At 38.3% G+C, this 27965-nt stretch overlaps 1 protein-coding gene across 1 annotated transcript; it reads right to left on the reverse strand.

Moving 5' to 3' along the window:
• calcrl2 (calcitonin receptor-like 2) lies at positions 1-27911 on the reverse strand. Its single transcript, XM_047601533.1, has 13 exons — positions 27770-27911; positions 12027-12084; positions 11571-11742; positions 9307-9414; positions 9058-9170; positions 7657-7748; positions 7382-7508; positions 7120-7273; positions 5894-5954; positions 5635-5701; positions 4657-4875; positions 4270-4311; positions 1-2235 (listed from the first exon to the last, which is right to left on the reverse strand). Exons 1-13 carry the CDS (start codon positions 27817-27819, stop codon positions 1939-1941), a joined length of 1560 nt encoding a protein of 519 aa, XP_047457489.1. The 5' UTR covers positions 27820-27911; the 3' UTR covers positions 1-1938.
• Between the last annotated feature and the right edge of the window lie 54 nt (positions 27912-27965).

A 27965-nucleotide genomic window follows, 5' to 3' on the forward strand; every position in this document is an offset into this window, starting at 1 on the left:
TTCTATTCAAACTGCTTTATTTCCACACATAAACAGCAGTATTTAAAATATAAATATGTGTTACATGCTTGACTTGAACATTTCTTTTGATGTTTTACTGGAATGTTTCTCAAATTTCTTTTCAATTATTTTCACAAAAGCTGTTTCTCTATTGCTTAGCGTTGGCCGAAATGTGTAGGAAGTGATCCCTGTGCAGCATAAATCACTGCTCCTTCATGAAGCAGTCTCATACTCCGCTGTTTTTATTCCCACAGTGGTGTTTTATTAGACATGCATCAGTGTACCCCGCTATATCCACACTGGAACATTTGCATTCCAAGAATGCAGTGTGTGGATGCATCCTGGAATAACATCAAAAAATACAAAAACTGCCAACTCACACCAACTCACTTTCAAAAAAATAAGACTCGCCCAGTAATCCAGTAGAAACTGAAAAGCTGCTGCTATGGCTGCTGCTATGGTAGCCTTCCCGAGTACATACAGCACAGTACACATGCAACGGAAAAAGACGACTCAATTCTATTTTTGTGAAATGGCAGTAAATTATATTTGTGCATTTGGAAAATAAACATTTTGTTACAACAATAAAAATCCATTAGAAATAATAAAATAACTGCAATAACAAAGAACACTGGAACAATAAAGACACCATAAAGACACCGGTCATCCTTTTTTAAATTGTCTCACTTTCATGCTAACAGAAGGGTCTTAATAAGAGAGTAAAAAACAAACAAACAATAAATTCAGTTTATACAACAGTTTATACACTACATCGTCTTGGTTTGTCTGAAGATACAATTGTCTGTTGTATTACAATACAATGAAATAGAAGGCATGATACAAAATGAAGACAGTGATAAACTGAAGCGCCTAAATATCTCCTGTGCACAATAAACCTCCTGTGCACATGCTCCCCACATTCACAATTTCACACATCAGAGTTTTTCTGAATCTGCACGCATGCCTTTGAAATGAGCTTAACTCTGCTCTACATGAATGTTTAACTGTCAGGTAGCAGATATTTCTTCTTTGACTTTCTGCAAAACAATCAGTTCAGTCTTGAAAAACTTGTATCTGTTCACATTACATTTACTAGTAAAGACATAGCTCCACTACATCAAATAAAAATATGTCTTCATTTCAGCATTGCTTCTTTCCAAAGGACAGATTTTGCTGAAGAAGTACGCATGTAAAATCTTAAACTTTTTTTTTGACCCCCAAATTTGATTTACAACCAAACTTAAACATTATATTTTCTGTTCAATTAATCTTCGTGGCCTGCAGCAGGAGCAGCAGTGTCTATACCAAAAATGTGTTTTTATGGTTAAATGTATTGCATCCCTTTGGCCATTTTATACTTACTCTTTGAATAAATACATCCTGTTTCTGTAGCTCAAGTAATCTCTCAGGGTGTGAAATGTATTCTGTGAAAAACTTTTGGCTTACATTCTTTATTCACACCACTGATGATAAACCTTTCTTTTTTAAATACGAAGATGTAAGAGACCCAGTGCAGTCACATAAGTGGGCATGACATTCATTGGTCACAGTGGTACATGGGTGAAGCATTCAGAGACTCCATTAAGGCAACAGATTACACAAATATATGCTTCTGTATGCATGATATCAAAATGTCAGGTTTGGGATTTGCACCTAATATTTACTTTATATATAAAACACAGAATATATGAAAAATGTAAGTTGACTTAAGTGATGCAAAAGAACAGATTATTTTTCATCAGTTCTCCTAGTACAAAAACTAGACTTGCGTGCCTGTGTATATACTGTATATGTATGTAAAACATGCTTTAAGTGCTCTTCAAGCATTATGTACATAAATAAAAGCCCAATCAGTTAACCTTTCTCTTTTTCGTCTGCATGATTGTGTCTATATGTGTGTGTTTGGCAGAACAACCAGCACCTCTGAGCATCACGCTCTCAGATGTTGGTGGTCTCCAGCATGTTGAGCATGTCCACTTCTCCATTGGTGCTCACCTTCCTGCTCTTGTCCTGCCCGTTGGCTTTCTGTGGCACCATGGACATCAAGTGGCTGCTTCCTTTTCGCTGGAAAGGACTCCCAGACGCTGGGTCCTCTAAACTGATGGTGGCGCGGCTGGTTTCAGTGATGGAGGAGTTTGTGTGGTAGTGGTTGTGGGTGATCGGTGTTTCACCCCAGCCAGTCTTGCCCCAGGCTGACTTCCACTGAGCCCACTTCCTCCTCACGGCGGTTTGGGCCTGCACACCAACAGTGATAATCATTGGGAATTAAAATAGACTTTTAAATATTTCATATATGTACAGAATAGTTTATATGTATGCAAACTCATATATGTCTGACTTTACATCGAATTTATACAGGCATAACATTATGACCACCTTCCTAATATTGTATAGCCCTTGTGCCTCCACAAATGTTCAAAGCAACTCAATTCTATTGAATTTATATAGCATCAATAACAATACAAATTGTCTGAAGATGCTTTACAAAGCGCGTCCTGAAACCTCCAGGCCCTCCAGGCCTGAGGGCGACAGTGGCAAGAAAAACCTCCCTTTTAACAGGAAGAAACCTTGAGTAGAACCCAGCTCATATGGAGGGACCCATCTGCTGAAGGCCAGCCAGGTAGAAACAGAGAAGATAGAGAGAAAAGAAGAACAGGAGAAACAAGAACAAACTTGCCATAGATACATATATTGGACTGAAGGAAACATGTAGAATCTAATAATACAAGATGATCTTTTGTGACAGCTTGAGGGTAAAAGAAGAATCATTGGCAGGTTGGAGAATTTTTCATCCAGGTAGGAGTGGACAACTCCAGGAGGCCATGAAGACTGGGCAGGTTAATGAGACCATGACAGCAGATGTAGCTTGGAACTCCACAGATCAGACATACAGATATGTTGTGACTCATCAGAGAAAATACATGGGCCCTCTGGGGATTGGGGGGGATCGGTGGATCATCCCATGGATGCTTGATCAGTCTGGGATCTGGGCCAGGTCAACACCTTGTGCTGTTCTTCAAGTTTTTTGAGTTGTTCCGAAACAGTTTTTGTGTATGTGCCTATGTCAGTCTGCATCCTCCTGAGGAGGCCCAGATGCCGTGTCTTCTAAGCTGGTGGTGCTGCGGCTGGTTTCGGTGATGAAGGAGTTAGTGTGGTAGTTAAACTGGTTGAGGCTGATCGGCGTTTCAACACAGACGATCTTGACTCGGTCTGACTTCCACTGAGCCCACTTCCTCTGCAGTGTGATTTGGCTGCTGCCATCAAGGAGTGTCATTGCTATGGGGTGGGGGTGCCTGGTCTGGTCTAAGAGGGTGGTTCATGCCTAAGTAACATCCACATGAATGCCAGGTCCACAGGTTTCCCAACAGAACATTGTATTGTCACAAGATAGTCAATGTTACTCAGTTCTCCTGTCACTTTTTTTAATGTTATGGCCGATAAGTGTAAATGGCACTGGTTAGACTTCGCATTACCTTAAATTGCCTCAGTTCTCCATAGAACAGGAAATTGAAGACCCAGCATAAAGTCACCACCATTTTACTCATCTTATTTAAATGAGCCTCATAGCTTTAAGATTACTCATTAAACATGTGAAGCTTTTGTCTTTTCTGCTTATCATTCATAATAATAGTGGTTGTGTGTTGAGTAGGTGGTACATCCACAAGTAGCCACTTCTTAAGTCTCAGGTGCGTTCACACCTGTGCTTTAGGCTGACCACTTGTTGGATATTGGATTAATACCAGGCTGAACAGGTTCTACGAGATATTTTCAGTTTCATAGCATATATGATTCTTGAGAAAAAAAATCAATAATCTTCTTATTGGGCTTTATCAAATAATTATAGTTAGTGGTTGATTGGTAATAAAAAATGCTGCTTGTGGCCATAGTATGGTAAGAGATTAACCGCATGTGCTCTTAACACAGGCCATGTATAGGTCTCAGAACACATTCAGTGCAGTACATAACATTAAATAAAGCTGAGATTGTACAGTATTTTGAATTTACAATGAACAATAATGTAACATTACTGATTCGTTGGGTGGTATACTTATAGTATGAATGGAAGGTAATTCAAGCTAATTTACATCCCCTGGATCATTTTCTGTGGCTGCATTCAGTGACCATTCTGAGACCTGATCTCGAGTAACATTGAGATTTTATGACAACCTAAAACAAGAGCATAGTTCAAATCCATGTCTATTGCTTATATGCATCATCTTATTATTATTAGCAGCAGTTTATATTGTCTTCAAAATGACTTCAACATACCTCTGCATTGCAGAAACAGAAGATTATTGCCACCAAGAGTCCCTGTAAAGCAAAGATCAATTATTAATACAGACACAGATGCCAGTGAGATAATCCTGTAAATAATAAATGTGAATAATCAATAGACCCACTCTGTCGTATTCGAAAAAACATGGAGCAGATCAAACATGGTTTCTTTTTCTCTAGCTCCACACAGCATTAGTGCTTGTTAACTAAGTTTCAAGGGCAAAAAGCGTTCAAGTGTTGCTGAATGCGCTCTCTGTTCTCTAGTTAATCACTATTAATTTTTTTTTTTTTTTAAATACATCCATGAATTTTTTGTCTGTGTGAAAGGTTAGCAACAGCTTTGTGACCAAACTCCAACACGGCACCTGTACCTGACTGTACCTGGAAGTGGGAGAATATGTTCATGAAGAAATCATATATGGCCCGGCTGATGCGTCCTTCTGGTGTCCAGGGGATAAGGATGAACTGGACTCCCAGCAGAGGGATGAGGATGAGGGTGGCTCTGACTGCTTTCATGTAGGCTGTGGACTCAGCACAGTGAGTCTCCTTCAGCTTAGTGATCAGAACTCGGACAATATTCAGGAGAAAGAAAAAGTTCACCTGGAGAGATGAGTAGACAAAACCAGAATGGGTGGATAATTATGCAAAAGGAGGAAACAATTTCACATAAGCATACATCTGAAAGCTTGAGGGGAAGGTGCACCTTTGCATACTGTTGAAAGAATTACAATGAATGGCCTGTTGGTGGTACCATGGCCATACTGTCAAATAAGCAGTCAGAGAAAGTCTTTCTGGAATCACTTTTCCTGTTAGTCGGCATGACAATTACATAGAGCAGGGATCTTCAATGTTTTTCAGGCCAAGGACCCCGAGCTGAAGGAGAGATTAAGTAGGGACTCCATATCTATTATATGTGTTCTATATTAAACTCAACCTAGTGCTATTTATAAATACACATTATTATCATTTTGCATTCATTATTAAGCTGTCCCTTGTCCCTTTACTAAAATATGTTGGATTCATGTTAATGTATATTTAAAGAAATTTAAATTTGTGGGGGAAAATGTAAAAAATATATTAAAAATGTCTGATCAACGAAAGATTTTGTGACCCCGTGCAGGGCCTGTTGTGCCCCCTGTTGAAGACCTATGACAGAGAAAAAGTCAATCCCCTGACAACAGTTTACACAATCATAATCACTTAAAGTCAAACGCTGTATACTGGTCACGTGTCTCATAGTGCACTGGTGCACAATAAGCCATCACCTAATGTTTAAAAATCTTGTTGTGAGGCTCTGTTTTGATCACATTTACAGTATATCTGATAGGTTTAGAAAACACACTTTTAATAACTACTCACCAGCAGCGCAGCTTGAATGGGACCATGAATGATGTAGAGCAGGTGAGTGTGTGAGCTGATCCAACACCTGAAACGCACATAAACACAAAATCCTGGCACCATTCCTGTGAGCACTAAGGGGCATAATGCACCAAGCTGAGGGTTGGCTACAGAGAAAAAGGGAAGCAACCAAGTAAACTGTATGCTGTAGCATTCCTCGTCACGATGTGGACTTTCATACTTGAGAGAAATGAACAACTCTAAAGGTGCAAGATCTTACTTGTCGTTAAAGTAGAGCCCGCGAGCCACAGCGTAAGTGATGGCAGGAACAATGGGAAAACCTTTTGATACAGAAAAAACAGCATAAATGTGTGATGAAAAACACATAAAACATTTGTAATTATTTTAACATTTGACTTTAAAGTTATTAAACCTTTTACTTTGTTAGCAAGGAGAATTCAGACGTAAAAAGAATCAGACTAATGGCACCATCAAAGCTGACAAACGAACACAATATATATTATATGGTAACTGGTATGGTAACTGGTTTCTCCATGTTGTAATCACAAGCTTATTAGCTCTATTTGAAAGCTGCAATGATATAGACAATGGCAAACTATGCTAACAGACGGGAGGCTGTATTCTTCATAAAATGGTAAACTGTTGCCTCTTTCACCTACAGTTTTGTACAGAGTAAAACCAATAAGGTTCCTTCCTGTTATTATGGCGCTGTAAAACCAAGTCTGCTCCTGTTCGTTAATATTTAATGTACCCTTACAACAACTGTACTGATCTCCTACTATGAAAGAAAGCGTGAAAGAAACCACTATGTGATTTTGAGTCCAAGAAAAGGCGAAGTCACGTTTTCAGCTTCTGTACCAGCAGCATCATTTGAAATGGTTCCGTGCTCATTACAGGAAGGCTGTACGGTACAGCTATAAAAAGATGTGAGCCTTAGAGGGACATAGAATAATCCATTACTAATACATAAGTGCTTGCAAATGCAGCTCTACAGAAAACATGAATAGCCCACTTGTCTGAACACAGGTACTTCCAGCCACTAAGTTTTTTTGTGTTGAATTATGCTTGAAAAGTTATGCTGTCAGTGCAACAGATACACTTTTTGAGACTTCTTGAGAAGTCTCAAAATGCTTTCGTACATCCAGTGGAATACGTAAATAAATGCTCTGGCACTGCCAAGGACTTTAAAACAGAGTCTGTTGACTTATCACTTGGAGTCCTACTTATCGGACATTTTGAGATAGTGCAGATGTCTTACTAGACTCCGGTGAGCACATAATCAGAGCATAAATCACAAACTGCAGCTGTAACGGAATTACTTCACATTTGTATGAGGGTTACATTGTTAGAAAAGCTCTTTATTGAATGCATTTGTAGCACATCCTCGCATGCACTACAAGTGGAAGAAACTGATATGAAAACGTGAAACTACAACGAGAAATCAGCCTGTAATGGCAATAACATTGTCGGAGCCTCTAGACTCACCCCATCCCAGGATGTAGTACCAGAAGAGCTGCTGCTCCCCAACAAAGACGGCCACTATGATCAGAGTGTGGAGGTAGATCCCTTCACACAGCATCCAGAAGTAGTTGGATATGACCGTATATTGATTCAGCACAGTCAGGAATTTACAGCTCACCTGATAAGACAGGAAATCTGAAGTAATTAATTAATTTTTGTCAAGTAGTATTTTTCATCATGGGAAAAAATAGGCAACATTGAGATGAAGTATAATTCAGTGGCTCACAGGGTTGCTGGCATTTATGGCCTGGTTATTGAAGGTGAACGATAGCCACATTATGGTAACAATGGAGTTCAAGATGAAGGAGAGAAACATGTTCTTGTGGAGAGAAATTCTCTGGCAGCTAAGACTCCTGAAAGATACAGCAAGAGATGGAGAGGACAGAGAAATCATATCAGTTAGGATTACTTCACGCCTTGATGGCTAATACTATGTCATTCAATAGCTCATATTTATTCATACTGAATATCTACAGGGAGGAAAATTCTCAAATGACTTACTTGAAATAGGAGAAGATGATCAGACAGATAATTAAGGAGACAATGGAGAGACCATGACCCACCATAGCTAAGTAGTAGAGACTGAGGGCAAACTATAGGAAAAAGCATTTCATTATTATAAATAAGTTAAGGATCATTTCATTTTGAAATCAATATTTAAACCAGTACAGGAAGGCAGAGTCTATAAACAACATATGAAAAGCCTGGTTGCCTTTTTGCAGCACAGAGTAAATCAAATGAGACTGTAAGGATAATACATTTTTTCTGGACTTGAAGTAATTCCTGAATGGCTGGGAATTAAGATGCACTCAAGAAAATAATGATTGTTGGCCAAAGGTCACAGCAAAAAGTTGAGATTCATTAAAAGTCCACCTCCTCAGTCATCACAACACAAGAGGAATATTTTTTGCCAGGTCGAATGCTTTGCCACACCACTAACAGGGACTATTCTTGGACAAATTGTCTCTTTAGGTCAGCAAAGAGTGTGCTTGTAGACATCCAGCTGGTTAACACAATCTGACATCAAGAACTAGAGGTCAGTATCAAAAAGGGCACATTCACATTTAAATCACTGAGTCACAGCTTTACTTCTTAGATGTTAAGTGCAAAGGACTTTACGTTACGCCATTAGTTAACTTCAGCTTCTCTAAATAGGATTATCTACAGCCCTTTTTGGCAAAAAACAAAAACCTGCCAGACAACCAATTAACACACAGAAATGCAGTAAATTTGCAGCAGTATTTTGAACATTGCTCTTGGATTAGCCTAACATAGTGAGGATAGTATGTATTACAACTCAATCACAGGGATAAACTAATAGGTGGATCAAAGTGTGTGACTTTAAGCACATGTTGACCTTTGACCCTATATAGGCTATTTTGGCCTGCAACACATCTGTGGCTCATTTTTGGGAGAATGCAAGACACTTGGTGACCTTTGGGTAAGACAGCAGTAAAATGAAGAAAAAAAGAGAGAGTTTTCTGTTTCTATTGGTTTATGAATGACCCAAAGACATAATGTCAAGTAAATATCCAGTGTGTACTGAAGTACATTTTACACATCTGCAAATGACTCCTGAAATCCTTAAGCTAGATTTGTGCTTCTGTGTTGGATCTGCAATCCATACACTACCCTATAGCCTTGTTTACCTCCACAGAAATTTAACTACATGTCTGGTAGTAGGTCTGAAATGCATGTTCTTCTCTGTGTCTCGCAAGTATAAATGCTCACGACTGTGTAGGCCGCTCTTAAAGAAATATCACAGTTAAAAGGTGAGAAAAACCTCTCATTGTGTAATCTTGTCTTCCTTTTAAAAAAATGCATCTGTTTCCTGAGAGCACTCCGCTTGACGTATCTACAATAAACAGAGTATCTCAGTGATTTTGCCGCATGATGTTTTACCTTGAGTTTATTTTTAGTATAGTCCTGACACTGGGTGTAGTTAGACCAAACTCTGTTGCTCTCTGGGTGGTGGAACCACTGGCCATCGGGATTACACACTTTGGTAACCTTCTCTGTTAAAGACATTGTACAGTTCATTGTGAATTTTAAAAGAAGCATCTTATAAATCAATACAAACAAAAGGGGAAACATTAGACACTCATGGTAAAGACTTGTGTCTATAAACGTATGTAGCTAGTTAGGCCTTACCAGTAGGGTCAAAGTCGTAAAAGTATTCAGGACACATCTGCATGACAGTCCCTGGAGCTGTATCGCCCCAGCACAGCCAGCCATCCCACGTACGGTTACAATGAGTGCCTGCAGAGGGCAGTAGAAACATTAAACTTGCAGATACACGGATCAGGCGTAACATTATAACCACTGACAGGAGAAGTATATGATATTGACCTTCTTGTGACAATACAATGTTCTGCTGGAAAACCTTTGGACCTGGCACTCATGTGGATGTTACTTAGACTAGTAGCACCCACCTAGACCAGATCAGACCAGGCACCACCACCCTATAGCAATGACACTACCTGATGACTGCAGCCATCTCCAGCAGGATGCAGCCTGACACAAGCGCTGACACACAAAAAGGCTTTAGGAACAACTCTGATCAAGAATATGCGGCATGCACTGGAACAAGCCTGATCCACAAAGGACCATCCCCATCAACCTATAAAGTCCCGTTCTCTATTCTCTCCATTCTGTATTGAGTCAGAACTATTTTGGAGGTATAATGGAGACACAATAATGGGAAGTTGGTCATAATGTTGTGCCTGATCAGTGAATTAGACCAGGGACAAAACTGATTTTAATTATGAGTCCTCCCAGTGCAAAAACTCATACTTTGTCTTTTTAAATGAAATAAGCAGCACCAAGTTGAGCATTTATATAAATAGCTTCCTACAATTTTACACAGGTGGAAAGCTTCAACACTTTCAACAACTTCAACACTTTCGACATTATCGGCAAATACATAAACTGATGCACAATGAGTCTGTCTCATTTCAGAATAACATTTTACGTTTTTAATCAACCTTCTGACAGGATGAATCATATAAATCACCTGTTCAACATAAATAGTTTATCTAACTCAAATAAACTATGTGACTAAGCACAGTTGGGCCACACAAAGCTTGTCAACAATGGACGGAAACCTGGCGATGCCAGGTTGCACAGAGGCATGTTGGGAAACAAAGCACAAAAAACATTTCAAAGGCAGTGAAATACTAAATAGGAGTAACAGGCGCTGGGCAAAGAGACAAAGGGCAAGTTTCCTTTCTTTCAGACTCACTTCCCCTCTCTCTCTCTCTCTCTCTCTTTAAGTGTGCTGGAAACTGTTAATGGGTGGGACAACCAATATTGTGTCTTGCTGTGTGTTATTTAATTATATCCACAAATTTATTATTTAATGAGATGTATGTTATTTTTTCATCAAAAAGTTCAGACAATATGTGCAGACCTGTAACAGGGAGTGCTTTTCTTGAAAAATAGCCAGTCTCTTCACCATATTGTAGATTGCTTCTTATTGCCCCTTGAGGCTGAAAGGCATCCAATGGTGGAGAGACGCCGAGATCAAAAAGTGGCTTATCATATGCTGAGACATGCTGACAATGTGCTGGGGCACAGAGATGATGTGCTTGGGTATACCGATATGATATATCATGGCAGGTAATAAGCTATTTCCTGATCCTTTTGCTACTGCACTGGCGAGGTCAGTGAGAACAGCCTCATGTGGCAATAACGGCCCCTTATTCTACAGTCAAAAAGTACTCGGTGTACACACCTTAATTAGGCAGCACTGTAAAACTGAGTTTTTTGATGAAATTGCTTGCCAAGAAAAATTAGCCAGTGTCTTCAAGCTCCGAACAATCTTTAATTTATTACCACACTACACTGATGCTTTGTGCAAATGGGACTTGTAAGGTGGTCTTTGTGACATAGTAAATCATGGACACAAAATGTTTATCATTCAAGTGGTGACATTAGCTGTAATTTCTGACAACACTGGTGCAGGCCACTGTTTGGCATCGACAAGCCACCGAGGCAACCTAACAGTCTAACGGCCAGCTAATTTAATGTAACAAGTTCCAAGACATAATGAGAAGATGCAGCTGTTTGGATCAAATTGTCCCTTATATACTCTATATTATAAATTTACGATAATATCATGTGAGTGTCTCCACCATCTTTGAGTTTCTGATGTGCAGAGTCGCATATTACTGGTCTGTGGTCATGGCCTCATCAGTCTGCCTGTGTTCATGGTTTATAGTCACCCGATTAATAGTGAGGTAATCTAAGTGCAATGAATGTATTTTTGTTTGTAGACAGTGACACGTTTGCATAATGAGTGATTTCAATAAAACTCTTTGACTATGTTAATACTATTAAGAAGACGTAAGCCACGGCTGGACGTCTGTTATGAGCTGAACTGTGAAAAGAAATAACAATGAGCAGAATTTTATCACCTTCTGCTGTTGGAGGATCATGGATTATCTTGAGATAGCATTCAAACTGTGCAGCCAAGATCTGGCGTCTTGCGTTTCCAAGCCCCATGGCTGTTTCACTGAAATTCTCCTGCAGTTCATACACTGGCTTTTCATCTGTTACCATGGACTCCACATCCTGAGACTGGGACACCTGCGCAATATAGTCATTCAAAAATACAGTATATCAGAGATATTATAAATATGCAAAGATAAAAAATGTTAATGTCAATGCACATTGTCTGAATTAATTAAATGGTTTGTAATAAATCAAATGAAAGGTTGTGTCAAAGGTGTCCTCATTACGTGATAAATTGGAATTACATATAAACCATGCACAACATCAAACACATTTTGCATTCCAAGCTTTTAACATGGCAAAAACACAAAATTACTTTGTACTCCCACTCCGTTTGATGCTACTAGACTGCTACTCACCTCTGTGCCCAGAGACAGTACAACTAGCAGTGAGAGTGTTAGGGTCCTCCACATTACTCTAAGAGGGAAAGAAGAGCAAAGTCAGTAGCATTTTTATGCTAACTGTGTATAACTACACGTGAAGAAGATGTCATTTGCAATAACAAGGTAACATTCATGTATATTTCACCCCAACTGTTGTTATTTGAACTCAAGCGCTCCTGTGTGAACGTATGGTTTAGTAGCACGTTCATGTATGTTTATTTAAAGTATGTGTATTTTCTCATCCATCAGAACAGGAAGTTCATGCTCCAGCAGTCATTCCTCTCCCCTGTCCACTCAGGGTCAAAGAAACAGATGTGTGTTTATTATTGTTTTTGGGCAAAAGGGCAGCATGTTCTCTTAGCTTATTCATCATTAATGAGCCGGCCAGTGAAAAAAAGTAAATACAGGCAATAAATAGGTGTTCAATTGGGCGTTTACATGACGGTTTTAACAGCAACTACTATTTCACACTGAAATTTCAGATTGCTTGGTTCAGATTACATTTGCTTGGTTGATTTCAAATATGTTACCCTTAAAGACAAGCTAAAATGACTCTGTAGTATGAATATTTGGTTCCAATTAAGTCATGTAAATGGAATATTTGAAACATGATAAAAGTAGTAAAGCCCAGAAACTCCTTCCAGGCCATAGTAATAATGCAATTTTGACAGTTGTGAGTCAGAAACATAAAGAAATAAAGTACGAATAAATTTGGGTTGTTTTTGGAACGAGTTCTTTGAAAATCATGAATCACTATTCTTCATCCTTTGTTTGGTCTTTTTCGACTTTTAAATGGGTAAAGAAAAAAGCCCAGATTTAACAGACACAGAGAATTTCAATAAATTATGTATCAAGAGCATTTTAAGCTTAATTTAATACTGTTCAGTGACTTTACGTAACATCTTATCACCAGAGGGAGTTGGTGCAGAGGTTGTACACAACAAAACACAAAAGCAATTATTAAAATATGTGTTGTAAATGACTTCTGAGTGTTATAAAATTTAAAATGTATGTATCAGTTATAAGGGACCGTCGGCATTCACTTTTTGTGATACTGGAAAAGTGCTAGCTAGGGCTAAAGTTTCTGATTATTTTAACTATGACCACAAAGCCAAAAAGGCTTAAAAAGGCCTAAACTTCTGACAGAGACGGTTTAAAAAATATTTAAATCTTTGGTTTAAATCTGAGGATCTTTGGTTTGATTCAGATCTGCTTCTGTAAACATGTTCAGCAAACCAGCAAAGAGGCAAAATACATTAGACATTATTTCCAAACAAACCGTGTGAGTTGAGTAATGCTGTTAAATGTAGATCATGTTTAGCTAAAAGAGGACAGACAAATAGATAATGTCAGTTTAGTTAGTCACGCTAGCTAGTTAAGGTAGAGGTGGTAGTAACTAGTTACATTTACTTGAGTAACTTTTTGGATAAATTTTACTCTTAAGAGTTGATTTATTGCAAAATATTTTTTACTTAAGCAATATTACATGAGAGGGTGTGCTTAAACGTCATTACTGGCAAGCGCCTCGGTCTGGTAGCGTTGCTGAAGTGCCAATAATATGTTTAAGCACACCCTCAAGTTTAATATTGCCATTATACAACAATTACCAACTTAAATAAAATATAGAATCAAAAGATTTTCATCTTTTGGGGCAATTTCCTCTCAAAATTAACATTTATTTGCTTGCTGTTTCTGTTCTGATCTTTATTTCTATGGAGATACACAGGGCCTGACTAATACCTAATACCCTTGAATGTTTACACAGGAAATTTGTTTGGATTGTTTGAGAGTACCCTTAAACTGTGCTTTTTTTCAACCAAAACTGCACAGTAATTACAAGTTATATCATAATTTACCACTGCAGAAGAGATACTTTAATGCACAATTTAATTTATTTAAAGCAACAGACAGAAATAAAAAAATGACCCCTGTTGTTACTCTTAGTAGCTCCTGATCAAGCAAGAGCATTTAAAAAAACATCAAGAAAATGTCAAAAGTGTATTAATAAGCTAGGACATTATAAAATTCGCATTTGCATTGCTGCTATTTTACTTGGACTTTATGGAACGAGATGCCACACAACCATATCAACTATTTTCTTCCTCTACTCTGCCTTCTTCAAGCCCAATAATTTGATCCTTAAATTTCTTTCATTCAACAAATGAGAAGACAGCTTGTCCTTGGATTTCAAACTACATTGTGACCTACATCTTTTACTTCTTTTTTACTTCTTTTATTCTGCATTTTGGGTTTCCGTCAGTGACAACAACAGCATGCACAATGACACCCAGTACAACTCTCTCCATCAAGAACATAACGCTGAATGCCTTTCTATCTGTTATGTACACAATTGCCTCAAGAAATGTATTGTACATAATAACGACATTGTTAGCCCACGGAAACACAAGCTCACATAATATAATACCTTGGCAGTGCTCGCCATGTGCCATTGTCACCAATAAACACAATGTGCACAATCTATCTGTGACTTGTAGCCAAGAAGCTTGATTAGTTTGGCTTCATTCTATGGTAACAAACTGTCAGGCTGTTGTATTTGTCATTTCCTCTGCCCCCATCATTTTGTCCTTTATCTTCTCCAGGGTCATCACCTCTAATTTTTAATGGAGGTGTTCCAGACAAAAAAGCTGTCCATATTAGGTGAGGAAAATCCAGAAAGAGTAGAAATAAAAGAAATATAACTTGTAAATAGTTCAAATGTCTTTAAATAAACACGCTTTACAGCAACTACATTTTTTTGTACATATTTGTTTTTGCTGGTATTTGGGTGTATATGAAGAAGTTCTCTGTTTAAACATGGGTCAAATAAACTCATTCAGACACACATATCTACACTACGTCACTTCTTCTTCCTCTCGTAGTCACTATTTGATAGTCTCTTCCTACTAACATCCCTCTGGCTTCTCTTCTTTACTGTCAAATGTCAATATTTATCTTGGTCACTCTGTCTCTCATTGTGTGACATTGTCTTGTTGGACAATTCAGCTTTGGAAGGTCACAACAAGAACACTAAATTCATGTAGACCTCCTTGTTCAAATATCCAACATTTCAACAGAAATTGGTAGAACAAATCAGTTGAAGATGATGTGGATGCCAAGTTTTTTTTTTTGGAATATATATATATATATATATATATATATGTTCCAAACTATTTCCGTAACTCCACCAAAAGCATTCTTTAAAGAGGTTAATTTTATTCCCTCTTAGTTCATTCGGTCAAACAAAGCTCACAGATTAAAGAGAAAGTTATTGTATTACCCAATTTAGAATATTACCACCATGCAGCTCAAATGTTCTACAGAAATGTTCTCTCAATCTAAATTGTGTCAAAGGCTATATTTGCACATAATTAAGGGTGTGTCTGCTTAAACTCTTAGGAATCACCTGCCAGCCTCAACTACATCTCTTTGCACATTTTTGGGCCGTGAGTTAGACTCAGATACTGACAATGCCAGAACCACGCCAGGCTTTAAATTTGCTCTTCAGGAATCAGATGTCAGTCTTTAAATACAATCTTTTAATACATCATTTAATATAGTCTGTGGTATCATGGTAATCATAGCATTGGGGATAAAAGTGGTACAATAATGATGAATCCTGTACCAACCAATACAGACTTTCAGTATTGTTTGGATATATTTTTTAAATCCAGTGCAGTCATGTTTAGTTGATTATAATTTACTTCATTATAATTTAACATAGCGTCTGTTTATGTATTCATAGCAGCAAAGCCAGAGATCTACCAAATAAAACGTTGTGCGATCCCGTTAGTTGATCATTCTTCCAATAGCTCTGTATTCCTTTAAAGGAGCCCTGATCTCTTTCTCCAGCGTGATGTTTAGAGGGTCTGAGAGTAGTCATTGTCAAACTGGAATGCATGATTTTCCTGTCTGTTAACAGCTGTAAAAACAATACGAAACCACGAGTGCCACACATGTAGGAAACTCACAATCACATTAACACAATAACAAAAACTCATCAGCTGTTGGAAACTTAACTCTTACAAAATATTAATGTGTTATTCATCAGAAACTCATCGTCAGAATCTGTAATGGCTGTATCCTGGCAACTGAAGAGCTCAAGGTTTCTGGTGTTTTTATCGCAAGTCTTTTGTATGCAGTAATCACAGACCATGAATCTGTTTCCTGTTAGTGGACTTAACCGCACTCCACATATATATGAAGTATGTGGAAATAGTGACAAAATTAGTGAATTCAAAATCTCTATTTAATGAAAAGGGCACTGAAGATTATTGTTTGCACATAATACATCTTTGTATTCTATTTTATTTGATTGGCTCAAGAATGAAGACAAAAAAAAAAGTAAAAAAGTCCTAGAAAGTGTATAGGATAAAATCTGCCAATGAGCCACAGCCATCAGAATACACAATGCTAACTGTTAGCAGGTTAACAGTTAATGGCTTGGGTGATTCCATTTTCTGTTGCGCATCTGCATCTATATATAAGACACTTTATAGATATTGTATTTAACAAACACTGTGACACTTTGGTTCCAGACTGAGACACTTTAAAAATGTCTACTGTATATATCTCATGACTGTGATTGTAGATTGGACTGTATATTTTCAGTATATTTTTAGTAACTAAACTACCTTATTCTTACACTATTATTAAGATTGTTTTATTTTTTATCTATTTTTTCCCCCTGACTCTTATGTCTATGTCTGGTCACATTTATATTCTCTGTTATCTTGAGATTCTTGGACAAAACAATTTCCCTGCAGGGATCAATAAAGTGATCTTGAATCTTGAGATTCAAAGTGAAGAAAAAGTGGCTCTAATAATTGTACCCTCTCTCAGTACAGTATGGTCTTGCTGGGATGTAGAACATGGCCTAACAGACAACAATGTGGGAGAAAAATATAAAGAATTTTGAGATAAGTATTGATGATGAAGTGTCTTGATAAAACAATAACTTTACAATTTTACTTTGGCCAGAGTTCTGCATTATCATGTATTTTCAAGAATTTCAGTATCACTGCTCTGTAATGTTTTAATTAAAGCACAGACAAAGAGCAATGTCAGCAATGTCTGCTTTTCTTGAGGAACATAAACAGCAGTAATAAAGTCATTATTCAGATTTGGCAGGTGGTGAAAACACATCAACCAGCTACAGTTTGCATACAAACTCTAAGCAGGTTTATGTTGAGGATGGTTGCCTGACTTTAAGGCAATTGTAGCTACATTTATGCTCCTGCACTCATCTGCCAGGGGACACTGCTCTGGTCTGTGGAAGTCAAGTGCTCTGAACTCATGGCCACAGAGCTCCCCAGATCAGTTTCCACAGGAGCGCTGCAGGCATCTCTCCTAAACTTCTGACCTTGCACGTGGATGACTGCAGAAGCCACGACCCAGACATCAGAAGCATAAAAATCTTGGCGGCACATAGAAGTCTCAAAAAATTTCCTGTCTCCATCCACTTTTTAATATGATGATGGTCTAATAACCCGAACTAGGTCTACCTGGGGACCAGACTATCATACTACCACTTTCAAATGAATGCCTTGTTTGGATGTGTGGATGGTCATGTGTTTGAATTTTAATCAAATCATGATCTGATGAAAGCACACTTTTCTCCAATCAGCCTCTCCCTCTAGATCGATTATGACCTCCTATATTTCCCAGAATGCTGCCTGGACAGCATCCAAGGCTGTGTAATTTCCATTTCGAAGTCAGATGCAAAGTACAATATGTGTTGGTGAGAGAAGCGGTGTGATTTTATCAGCAGAACATTCAACACTTTGAACACTTTCAAGTAGGGGGAAAAGTGAAAGAGGCAGCACAGCGTGTTTCGAAACCTCACCGCATTCCGGTCATTTGAGGTAACTGCTCGGGAAAAAAAGCTCATATTTCCTGCAGTGGAACTCTGTTTTAAATCATTGAAGCAAAAAAAATATGCACTTATGTGAACAATTTTAGGGATGAACTAGAGCATATTTAGATGATTTATTTTTTTAAAGTCTTTTCTTCTTGGTACTAGTTATTTTAAAGCCTGGCTCACTATATCCTTGAACATTAAAAGTCCCATCCCATAGAAATTGCTGACTAAAGCCCCTTTCACAGCAGACGAAAAAATCGACCCTCGTTGACCCGGGTTTTTCGTATTTGACCTGGATCAACTGACTCAGGATTTTAATCGACTCGGCTACCTGCCAACCACATTCTGATTTTGTCACTGGATGGTCTGTCATACTGTGTCACTATAAAACAGAGCAAAGTTTCGGTCTACTCCCATAAGACACCGCTTTTTGTCCAATTTTTCAATTACACAAATCAAATGTGTTATTTCATGATCGTTAATGGGAGCGCATAGGTGAATTACCCAACATAATTTTTGGGAAATTGCACTGATCAGGGAATGCATGTGTGACTGTGTTTAAATACAACTTGTAAAGTGATATGGCACACTTTTTTTTCGACCATGGCAGCGCACTGGCAAGACTGTAAAATCTGCAAGCTTCTCTGTATCTGTGGAGAATAGGAGATTCTGCGGCAGATGTGGGGCACTGTGCGGGACACAGTGATTTGTTCAAATATCAGCAGCCTTTTGAAAGAGTGGGGGTTTTATTGGCCCATTCTTCAGGTCTTCAACAAAACTGAACTGCTTTAAAAAAAAAAAAACATAATGCTGTCCATTGTTTACCTCGCAGTGTAGTGTACTTAAATGTTTAATGATGACATTGTTTACACGATGGGGGTGGAAAAAAACAGAGACGCAGCTCTCAAAACGGGAGGTCAGACCTAGGACTGCTGGCGATGTGAAAGCACACTAAAGCACACTAAAGGCGGGTCTGAAAATCCTGTGTCAACCTGGTATTTTCAATGTGAAAGAGGAATCATTCAACAAGAAAACACCTATTTCTGTCTATAGATAAAGATGGGCCATAAAATGTATATCCTGCCGATTGTTCTGTGTGTGGTGTCTCATCTCATCTTCTACTATCACATCCTTACTAGGGTCGCGGGGTTGCTGGAGCCTATCCCAGCTGTCATCGGGCGACACCCTGTTATATCATAACACCCTGGACAGGTCACCAGCCTATCACATGGCTAACACACAGACAAAACAACCATTCACACTCACATTCACACCTAGGGTCATTTTAGAATCATCAAGTAACCTACCAAGCATGTCTGTGGGAGGAAACCAGAGTACCTGGAGAAAATCAATGCAGAGACAGGGAGAATATGAAAACACCACCCAGAAAGGCCTCAGGGGCAAAAAAGGTCCTTAATGTCTCTAAATGTGGCAGTAGTTAAAAAAAATCTCCAAATTATTTCCAACTAAATTGTTCCTCGGTGTGGAAAATCATCTGCAAGTACTCTAGATTGTGGAATGGCTGCCAATTTATACAGGACTGACTACTTCAGCACATTCAGCATTGAGAGTGTCAGAGTCCATGCGTCAGAGGGAGATCATACATATTTGATCTGCTTTGGAAGTTTGGTGTGTCAGGAAAAAGAAAAGGACGTCAGAGATACAAATAGCAGACCTTTTACACAGATCAGGCATAACATTATGGTCAACTTCTTAATATTGTGTAGGTCTCCCTTGTGCCTTCAAAACAGTTGCGACTCATCAGAGAATGGACAAGGGCTTTCTGAGGGTGTCCTGTAGTGTCTGGTAGTGTCCCCACTAACAACCATAAAATCATATGGGTTCAGGGATCGTCACACAGATACTTGATCAGTTTGGGATCTAGTGTTTTTATGTGTGTGTCTGTGACAGGCTGCATCCTGCTGGGGATGGCTGCTGCTGACATCAAGGCCTGTCATTGTTATGAAGTGGGGGTGCCTTACCTAGTCTAGGTGGGTGTTATGTTTCTAAGTACACTGCTTTCTCACAAGACAGTCAGTGTTATTGACTTCTCATGTCAGTAGGTTTACTGTCAGGGCTGATGTGATAGGTACACTTGTGGGGCAGTTTTGGTCCTTTAGGGACTGGCAAGCTTGCGCTCATTCAGTGTGTTTACGTACAGAGGTAAGGTCGAGCTATGCTCAAAATTCGACTTTCTGACTACAGTCCTTTCAACAATGAAATGTATCAAGGATTGCTTGACAATTATGTGAAGCAGTGTATTTCAAAGCTGAAGCTGAAACACAAGTGAAGCTTTCAACAAAGCGATGACCCTGTTCCTGAGAAAACTAATCCACTCCATCAATGAATGACTGAAAAAAAAATTATGTTAGTGATCAGTTGTAGCCTAAAGTCTAAAAAAGGTATTTCTGCTAAGGGACAATGCTGAAGCCAAGAGTATCTTTACTTTTACCATAGAAAAATATTACAGCTATGGATAAAAAGCTAATCGGAAAATCTACATTTTCATATGGACAAGAATACAGCCTTCATCTTGTTATTGCTTGTCCTCTGAAAGAGTCGGCAGTTTGTATGAGATGTATGTATTTTTGTAGTCAATTCTCTCATGGGGTCATCAGTTAGAACGATAGGGAATCCAAACATTGTTGTTTTGGTAAACCAAATTAGGTTTATTGGCCCTCACATCCAGTGAAATGGACTGCAGATGCTGCGGTGACGTCAATCTGGGTTTTTTCACGACCCAGAGGTCATTACTGCTTGAGTTATAAGTAATCTAAAAAGTCTTGTTTGTTCCAGTTTTACTGGTACGGCATGTATTGATATTTTCAGAAGAACCTTGATATGAGCTGCAGGAAAATATACATTTTGCAATATTACAGTATTGCAATTTTACAATATACATTTTTGGCAAAGCATTGCAATTAACTTGACATGATCCAGCCACACTGCCATAACAAAGGCATATAACAGAACAGTTGAAAGCAACACAAGAGAAATGTGACTAATTAAATCTTCAAGTATCAACTAAAACAAACACAACCCAAAGGAACAATTAGGAAGTGCCATGCAGCAGATGAGAGAACCAGAAGGAAAGAACATTCCTTCAGACATGACCAAGAATGATAAACCTTCATTTACAAGCTGTAACACATACAACACACAATTGTCAGTGGTTAATTCTCTATATGTTCATCTCTTTAAACTATATGCTATAAGATACAGCATATATTACTTACTTAAATATACAGATACATGGGTGTTAAACCCTTATATTTAAAGTTTTATCTGCAAAACTAACTATCTGCAAAAGCATCAAGCAAATGATAAGGAACAATATAATGTACATAATAATTAAATTTTATTTTCCCAATACTGAATAAAAGGTAGTTTAACCCAGTGCGTAAAAGTTAATTCAGTTCATGTCTATGTGACTGTCACTTGTTTGTTGCATTTCTTAAAGTAGCTAAACAAGAACTTTTTCTTTTCTGCCCTGTGCAAAATTATCATTCAGTACTGATACACTATATGCTGTATTTTAAACAGCATAGTAGATATTATTATTATATTAACTTTGTTTTTATTGTTTTTCAAGTAAAACAACAACAAAAAATACATACATAGAACATGTACATCAGAGAGGGTCATCTACTGTGAAATGAAAGATCTCCATATATTTTCCATATCCCTCTTGCCCAGAAAAAGATATATAGATATATATATAAAGCAACAGCAGCTTTTTGCCAAATGAACTGTGGAAAGAGAAAGTGAGAAAAGAACGGAAGATATCTCTCCACACAGAACAACAAAACAAAACAAACAAAAAAAGAAAGAAAAAAAAACATTCCAGTGTCCTTTTGTGGATAGAAAGGTATACCGAATATTCAATGTGTACTACAAAACAAAAAACATATAGTTCTCCAATCAAAACAGATATTCAGTGTTGGGATCACCTCTGACCCAAATAACTTCTCCAGTCTTATGTGTTAGGGAAAATGTTCTCCTTTCCATGCTATGAATTTCTTCAACTATTTTTATCCAATCTGAAATTGTTGGACACTCATTACTCAGCCATTTCCTATTTATTTGTTTGTTGCTAGCTAGTATCTGTCTTGTTTATTTACCTCATTTTGGATGTTTCCTAAATACATTACACTGAAATTCAGACTGGTTTGCAGGTTAAATATTGATCTGATTACTGCTATTCCATCTGCCCAATATGAAGAGATATTAGGATATTCCCAAAATATGTGAAAATGGCCAGCAACTACGTAACCACACCCTCTCCAACATTGTTCATGGTTTATTGTCGGTCTGTGAACTTTTAATTTTGGAGTTATTAAAAATCTTGCGTTTTTCCAGGTGAATTCCCTCCATAAATCTGAGCTTAGAGGTGGTGGATGATGTTTTACAAATATTTAACCAGTCATCTTCTGTTAACTGTATCTCACTTGGATTTGATTTACATTGTGGAGAGACCTCTATCCATCTATCCAAATCCTGGACATCAGTTTTTTGATTGGGTTTCCCGTACATGAATCGTGTGAATATCTATAAATAGATCCTGTTTCTCCAAGTCATGTTTTTTCCTAAGTTGTTCAAATGAGTTAAAGCCTGAGTTGGTAGACATCTTACAGCATGAGGTAACACCCCAATTTATCCAGTATTTAAATCTGCTGTCCAGTTTGGCCAGTGTGAAATCTGTGTCAAATGCTAACCATCACGATATTCATGCATTTCTTTCAAATGTTGGGTCTTTGAGTTTTTTGTGCCAGATATTTAGAGGGGTTACAATCCAACTAATAGACTTATCTAAATATTTTTTCTGGATAGTATTGTCTCCCAATATAGATGGTAGAGGTATACTTATTAAGTTTTGTTTTATTTCTTTCCATTTTGCATCTAGGTTTGGATCACACCAGTTGACCAGGATGCATAACTGTGCTGCTTTGCAGTAATCTTCTAAGCAAGGTAGGCCCAACCCACCCTTGCCAACTCACCAGCTGTAGTGTTCGAAGTCTAATCCATGGTTTCTTTCCAGCCCAAATAAATATAAATATCATCCTATTCCATTCCTGAAATTGTTTTGGAGGTACATTGATGGGCAATGTCTGAAAGAGGAGTAGGAGCCTGCACAGTACATTCATCTTAATTATGTTGTACGAATTTGTCGGTAATAATGACCAGTGACTTAGATGTGATTTGATGTTGGCTGTTATGGGACTATAATTATGATCATAAATAGTGGTCAAATCTTTCGGTATGTACACTCCAAGATATTTAATTACATCACCACTCAGATTGAATTTACAAGCTCTATAAATGTTTTTAGGTAGCCCCAAGTTCACAGTCTGGGTTTTGTGTAAATTTAGTTTGTAGCCCAAGTATGCACCCAATTATTTAAGTAGACACAATACTTTAGCAGGACTTGTTTCAGGGTTATTTAGAGTCATTAAAATATCATCTGCATACAAGTAGATTTTGTGTTGAGCGTTTCCAATCAATATACCAGTTATATCCTTATCCTCTCTTATGGCCTGTGTTAATGGCTGTATAAAAAGAGCAAAGAATGTAGGTATCAGAGTACAGCCTTGACGACACCCCCTTTCAAGATATACCGTTTTAGATAAGGACCCATTTATTTTCATTGTGGCTGTGAGTGTGCAGTAGAGTGAGTTCAGACATCCTATGACGAGTAGTTATTATTTTTAACCCTTTAACATTCCACTGGGTCACATATGGGACCGAAGAAGTTTTCTGAACCAATCAGAGCTCTGTATACAAGTGGTATTTGAGTAAATGCTGCATGTAATTTTCTTTTGATTTCATTGATAAAAGTCATTGTAGGATTAAACCAACACATTTTTTCAAAACAAAAAATTCAGGGGACTCCAACAACTTCTACTGTGTGCCAGCTTTGATTACTCATGAACAATAGCCCTTAGAGTGATTCTGACTTTAGATAGAAACTTCAAAGTCTTAGCTTTCATAAGAGAATAAGCCAATGCATGAACTCCAAAATGTACATGAACAGCATTCAATTTACTTTGGATATGTCCTATATAGGCTCATCAATAATGACCATCAAAACACGCAAATAACTCATTCTGTTTTTTCATGTTCCCTCCAATAAGCTGCTCTAGTTTTGACTGTCTTATAGGTCAGCGTGTCAGAGTTCCATCCACATGTAACTCTCTTGAGACTGCGTGTCTCCCCTGGTGCATGCCTGTGTCCATCTACTCACACATTATTCCTATTTGTATTCCAACGGGGGAACTGCACAGAAGCAAACGCATATGAGAGAAGGCGGAGGAAGGATGAAGGCTGAGGAGGATGGCATTATCTTGCACTGTCATCCTGCAACCACTTCCTCTACCCTCTCTACTTCTGAAGAGCCCAATCGGTTAAAAATAAGCCATTGTTAAATGCACACAAAGGGACATGAAAGGGACATTTCAACATGAACATAGTAATTGTGTTAACATTTTTGTCATGTTGTATATATCTGTACAGCTCAATTTTTATTTATTTTATTTTACAGTGATTATTGTACAGGTTTATATATATATTATACACACACACACACACACACACACACACACACACACACACGACAATAAATGATTCTTGAATCTTGAATGTTGTCCCACCATGCTGCAGACAAACAGCCCAATAATCTGTGAGTTTAGACTGACTTGATCTTTTGATCTTGAGGTGTCAGTGTGGTTGAAATGAACTAGGATACACAAAGTGTTGGCTAATTGGTAGTCAACATTAGAGAACGGGGGTGGGAAACATGTAATCACTATTTTCAGCCCCTCCATCCTGATGGCACCTGGCAACCTGTCTGAAAACCAGCAGAAATGTACTGGTTAAAATAATTTCTCTCCTCCTCTCCTCTCAGAGGACCTGGGAGAAATATAGTGGACAGGGGAAGTTGATGCAACTCAATCCGGAGAGTTAAAATGAGTTGGTTGCCAAATCTCAGTAGATTTGTCAACATATTTAGGAAACCAAATGACACGAGGTAGTTAATGTTGGGGCCAATGTAAGAGTACCGCAAGAGTGCGTGGTCCTTTATTACAGTAAGCTACTGAACAGTGTGAAGAAACAAACAACGCAATACTTGAGTGTTAACTAACAGCGAACTATAGCAGGCTTCAACTGCTTTGAAATGGAATCCAAATATAATCTGGGCCCTAACAAAGTTTGCTGGATAGGGAGAACACTAGTCAACACACAGGATAACATTATACAATGACCATAAGGAGGTTCAGTAACAGGTCAAACAGGGTACTTGAATCTATAGACAGAGGTTGACTGAGAGGATGCACTGCACTTATACTTATGCAATCTAGCGTGCAAACTTCAAATAAATGTGAATTGGTCTAGACAACATGTATTGTTTGCTTTTTTTTAAAGCTCTGTGTATATTTTCCACCATGACGGATGCGTCTCCTTACCCCAGTGTCCAGTGTTTCTGGTTGTACATTCTGTGGAGAGAGGTCTCCTAACACTGTGTGATCCTGTAAATCACTTATAAGAGCCAGCAACACCGGGATTTACAGCAACTGAGCTGTCATGTATGACTGATTATGGACTTGGTTATGTTCCCATTGCACGACCTAAAAATAGCTCCTCCAGCTTGGAGCTATGCCACTTGGTGCCTTTTTTGTTCTGTATTTCTTTATAGTTTTTTTTTTTCTTTTTCTTTTTTTGTCTCAGGAACTGTAAAATAAGCATGGGTGGTCCAGAACACAGATCAGACGCAGCCCCCCATCTCACTGCAATTATTATTATTTTTTTTTGTACTGCTACGCGCAAGCTCTCTCCCACCAAACAGCCTGTAGCCAGTGAACACCGAAGGCAAAGTAACAATGCAGTTTACCTATCAGCCAGTATGGGAGCCAGCACACCATGACACAGTTCTCATCTGGTCAGTCTGACACCATGTTCACCACCAGAGCTTTCACCATTTTTTTTTCTCATTCTTTTTACTGGCCCTTCCTTATTTCCCCCATGAGAATAAACAAACTATGTCTTCCCCTCTGTATCCCACACATTCAAACTTTTCACCAAGACAGCTCCCATTCACCAAAGCAGCCATGAATCTCATAAAAGACTGACAAGTAAGATTTTTGTAGCTAAAAGGAAACAACTTCCACAATTTCAACAACTGCAATTAATTATTAATTATTCCTCAATTCATCACCATTTCTTGTCATGCAAAATAATAGGAAATCATTGCACCTATTGTTTACACACAGCCTGCAACCTTACGTTTCAGTTATCTGCCACTAAGTCTAAAATAAGCACTTTTTCTGTTTTTTTTTCCCATTTTTTTTTCACAACACTTGGAGAGAAGAAGGAGGAGGAAGGGGGTGCTTGTTGGCTTGTTTGTGTTATGAAACAAGAAAGCAAGTTGGGGGCTGGGACCAAAGTAGCAGCCAAAAGGCCTATTAATAAACTGATAGCTGGCCAGCAAGAGTAGGCTGTTTCAGTCACAGACACACTGGGACACTGGCGCTGCGGGTGTGAAAGTTTCCCACGGCCAAATGCACATTCAGACTCCAGGAAATGTTCTGAGGTATTGAAACATCAAGCAAGGAGAAGGTCTAAGATTGACGTCTTGGGTGTGAGGGTGCAGCTTGGTACCGCTAAGCTGAGAGAGTAATGGTATTGCTGAAGATTCTGCCTTCAAATGATAATTAAAGATGGAAAGGCTCAAAGCAGAGTAGGATGCAGCCTGTCCTGACGACATAAGAGCAGATTTGATTAAAATCAGTGAGATGAGTATGTAGTATGTAGTATGTAGTAAGGCAACATAAAATAATTCCTTCAAGGAAAGCATGTCCTGCAGTCTGAAGAGGGTTTCTTATGACTGCTAATGTGCATGTCAAAGTGAATGGAAATCACCCAGGAAAAATGCAAATTCTGAGAGAAAATGACAAATACTTGTCAACACAGCCAGCCTGCTAGGAAAATTCTCAAGCAGGCTTGTATATGTATACCTCTGTTACAGCATTTGGAAAGTCACTATGAAGCACAACCTTACAAGTAGAGTGTTTTATTTTTTTTCATAATGTATAATTCAGATTTGTTTTTGGTTGCTCATAATTTATTGTCTCCCTTTAAGCAGACATCCCCTTTAGTAGGGCTCCTTCTTTTACAAGCTGCTGTATCAGAAGATAATGCCAGGAAGCGCCATCAGCTTCCACTGAAGTCACTGCAATATTGTCCATCTTTACAGTCAAGTGTCATTTACTTTTAACACCATGTTGACTGACTGCAGGCTCCCTGATGTTGACCAAGGACTCATCGACCATCTGCCGTGTTTCACATTAGAGGAGATAATCACAACGACACTATTCCATTCTACTCTGTTCTATTCATATGCTACTTAGAAGTGCAACAGTAGAAGCAGGCGACACGCCAGCGTGGGGTGTGACCTTCCTCCAACTTGCATTAATCCTCAATGATATGTATACAAAACCCTATTTAGAAAGAGACACAGTTTTAAAAGAAGACCTTTTAAAGTGTCTGTGCCCACCAATGGTTTCTCTGCATATGCCTTATTGCAATAAACACTCTTCTATGATATGCCCTATGGGAACTTACAATGTATTTTGTGATTACCTATAAGTTTATATAAATCTGAAAGTTCTACATTTGCACAATCCTAAAGTATCTTAACTTTTCTTGTGCATTGTACAGCCATATATTTCTTTTCCCCAAGGGTAAAGCAACATCCTTAGCTTCACGGACAATTATTTACACTCTACACTCAAGTGAAGCCTTATAAAACCACTGCAATAAGTCATGCCTGGACTGTAAGAGATATCTGGAGCTGTCACATGTATCTTACCGTTTCTGTGAGTAAGCTGTCAAACTCTCTTTTCCTCCAAATATCCACATGCTTGCACGATCCGAGCACAGTTGCGTCTCATACTGCCTCTGTCAACACTGACTGCAACTCAGACAGTAAAGCCAGAAAGCACTGCAAATGCTCGATTTCCTGCTTCAACTTTCAAAATAAAGGATTTCGGAACGGAACTGACGTT

This window comes from Mugil cephalus, chromosome 1 (genome assembly GCF_022458985.1).
Source record: "Mugil cephalus isolate CIBA_MC_2020 chromosome 1, CIBA_Mcephalus_1.1, whole genome shotgun sequence".
In the NCBI taxonomy this organism is placed as follows: Eukaryota; Metazoa; Chordata; class Actinopteri; order Mugiliformes; family Mugilidae; genus Mugil; species Mugil cephalus.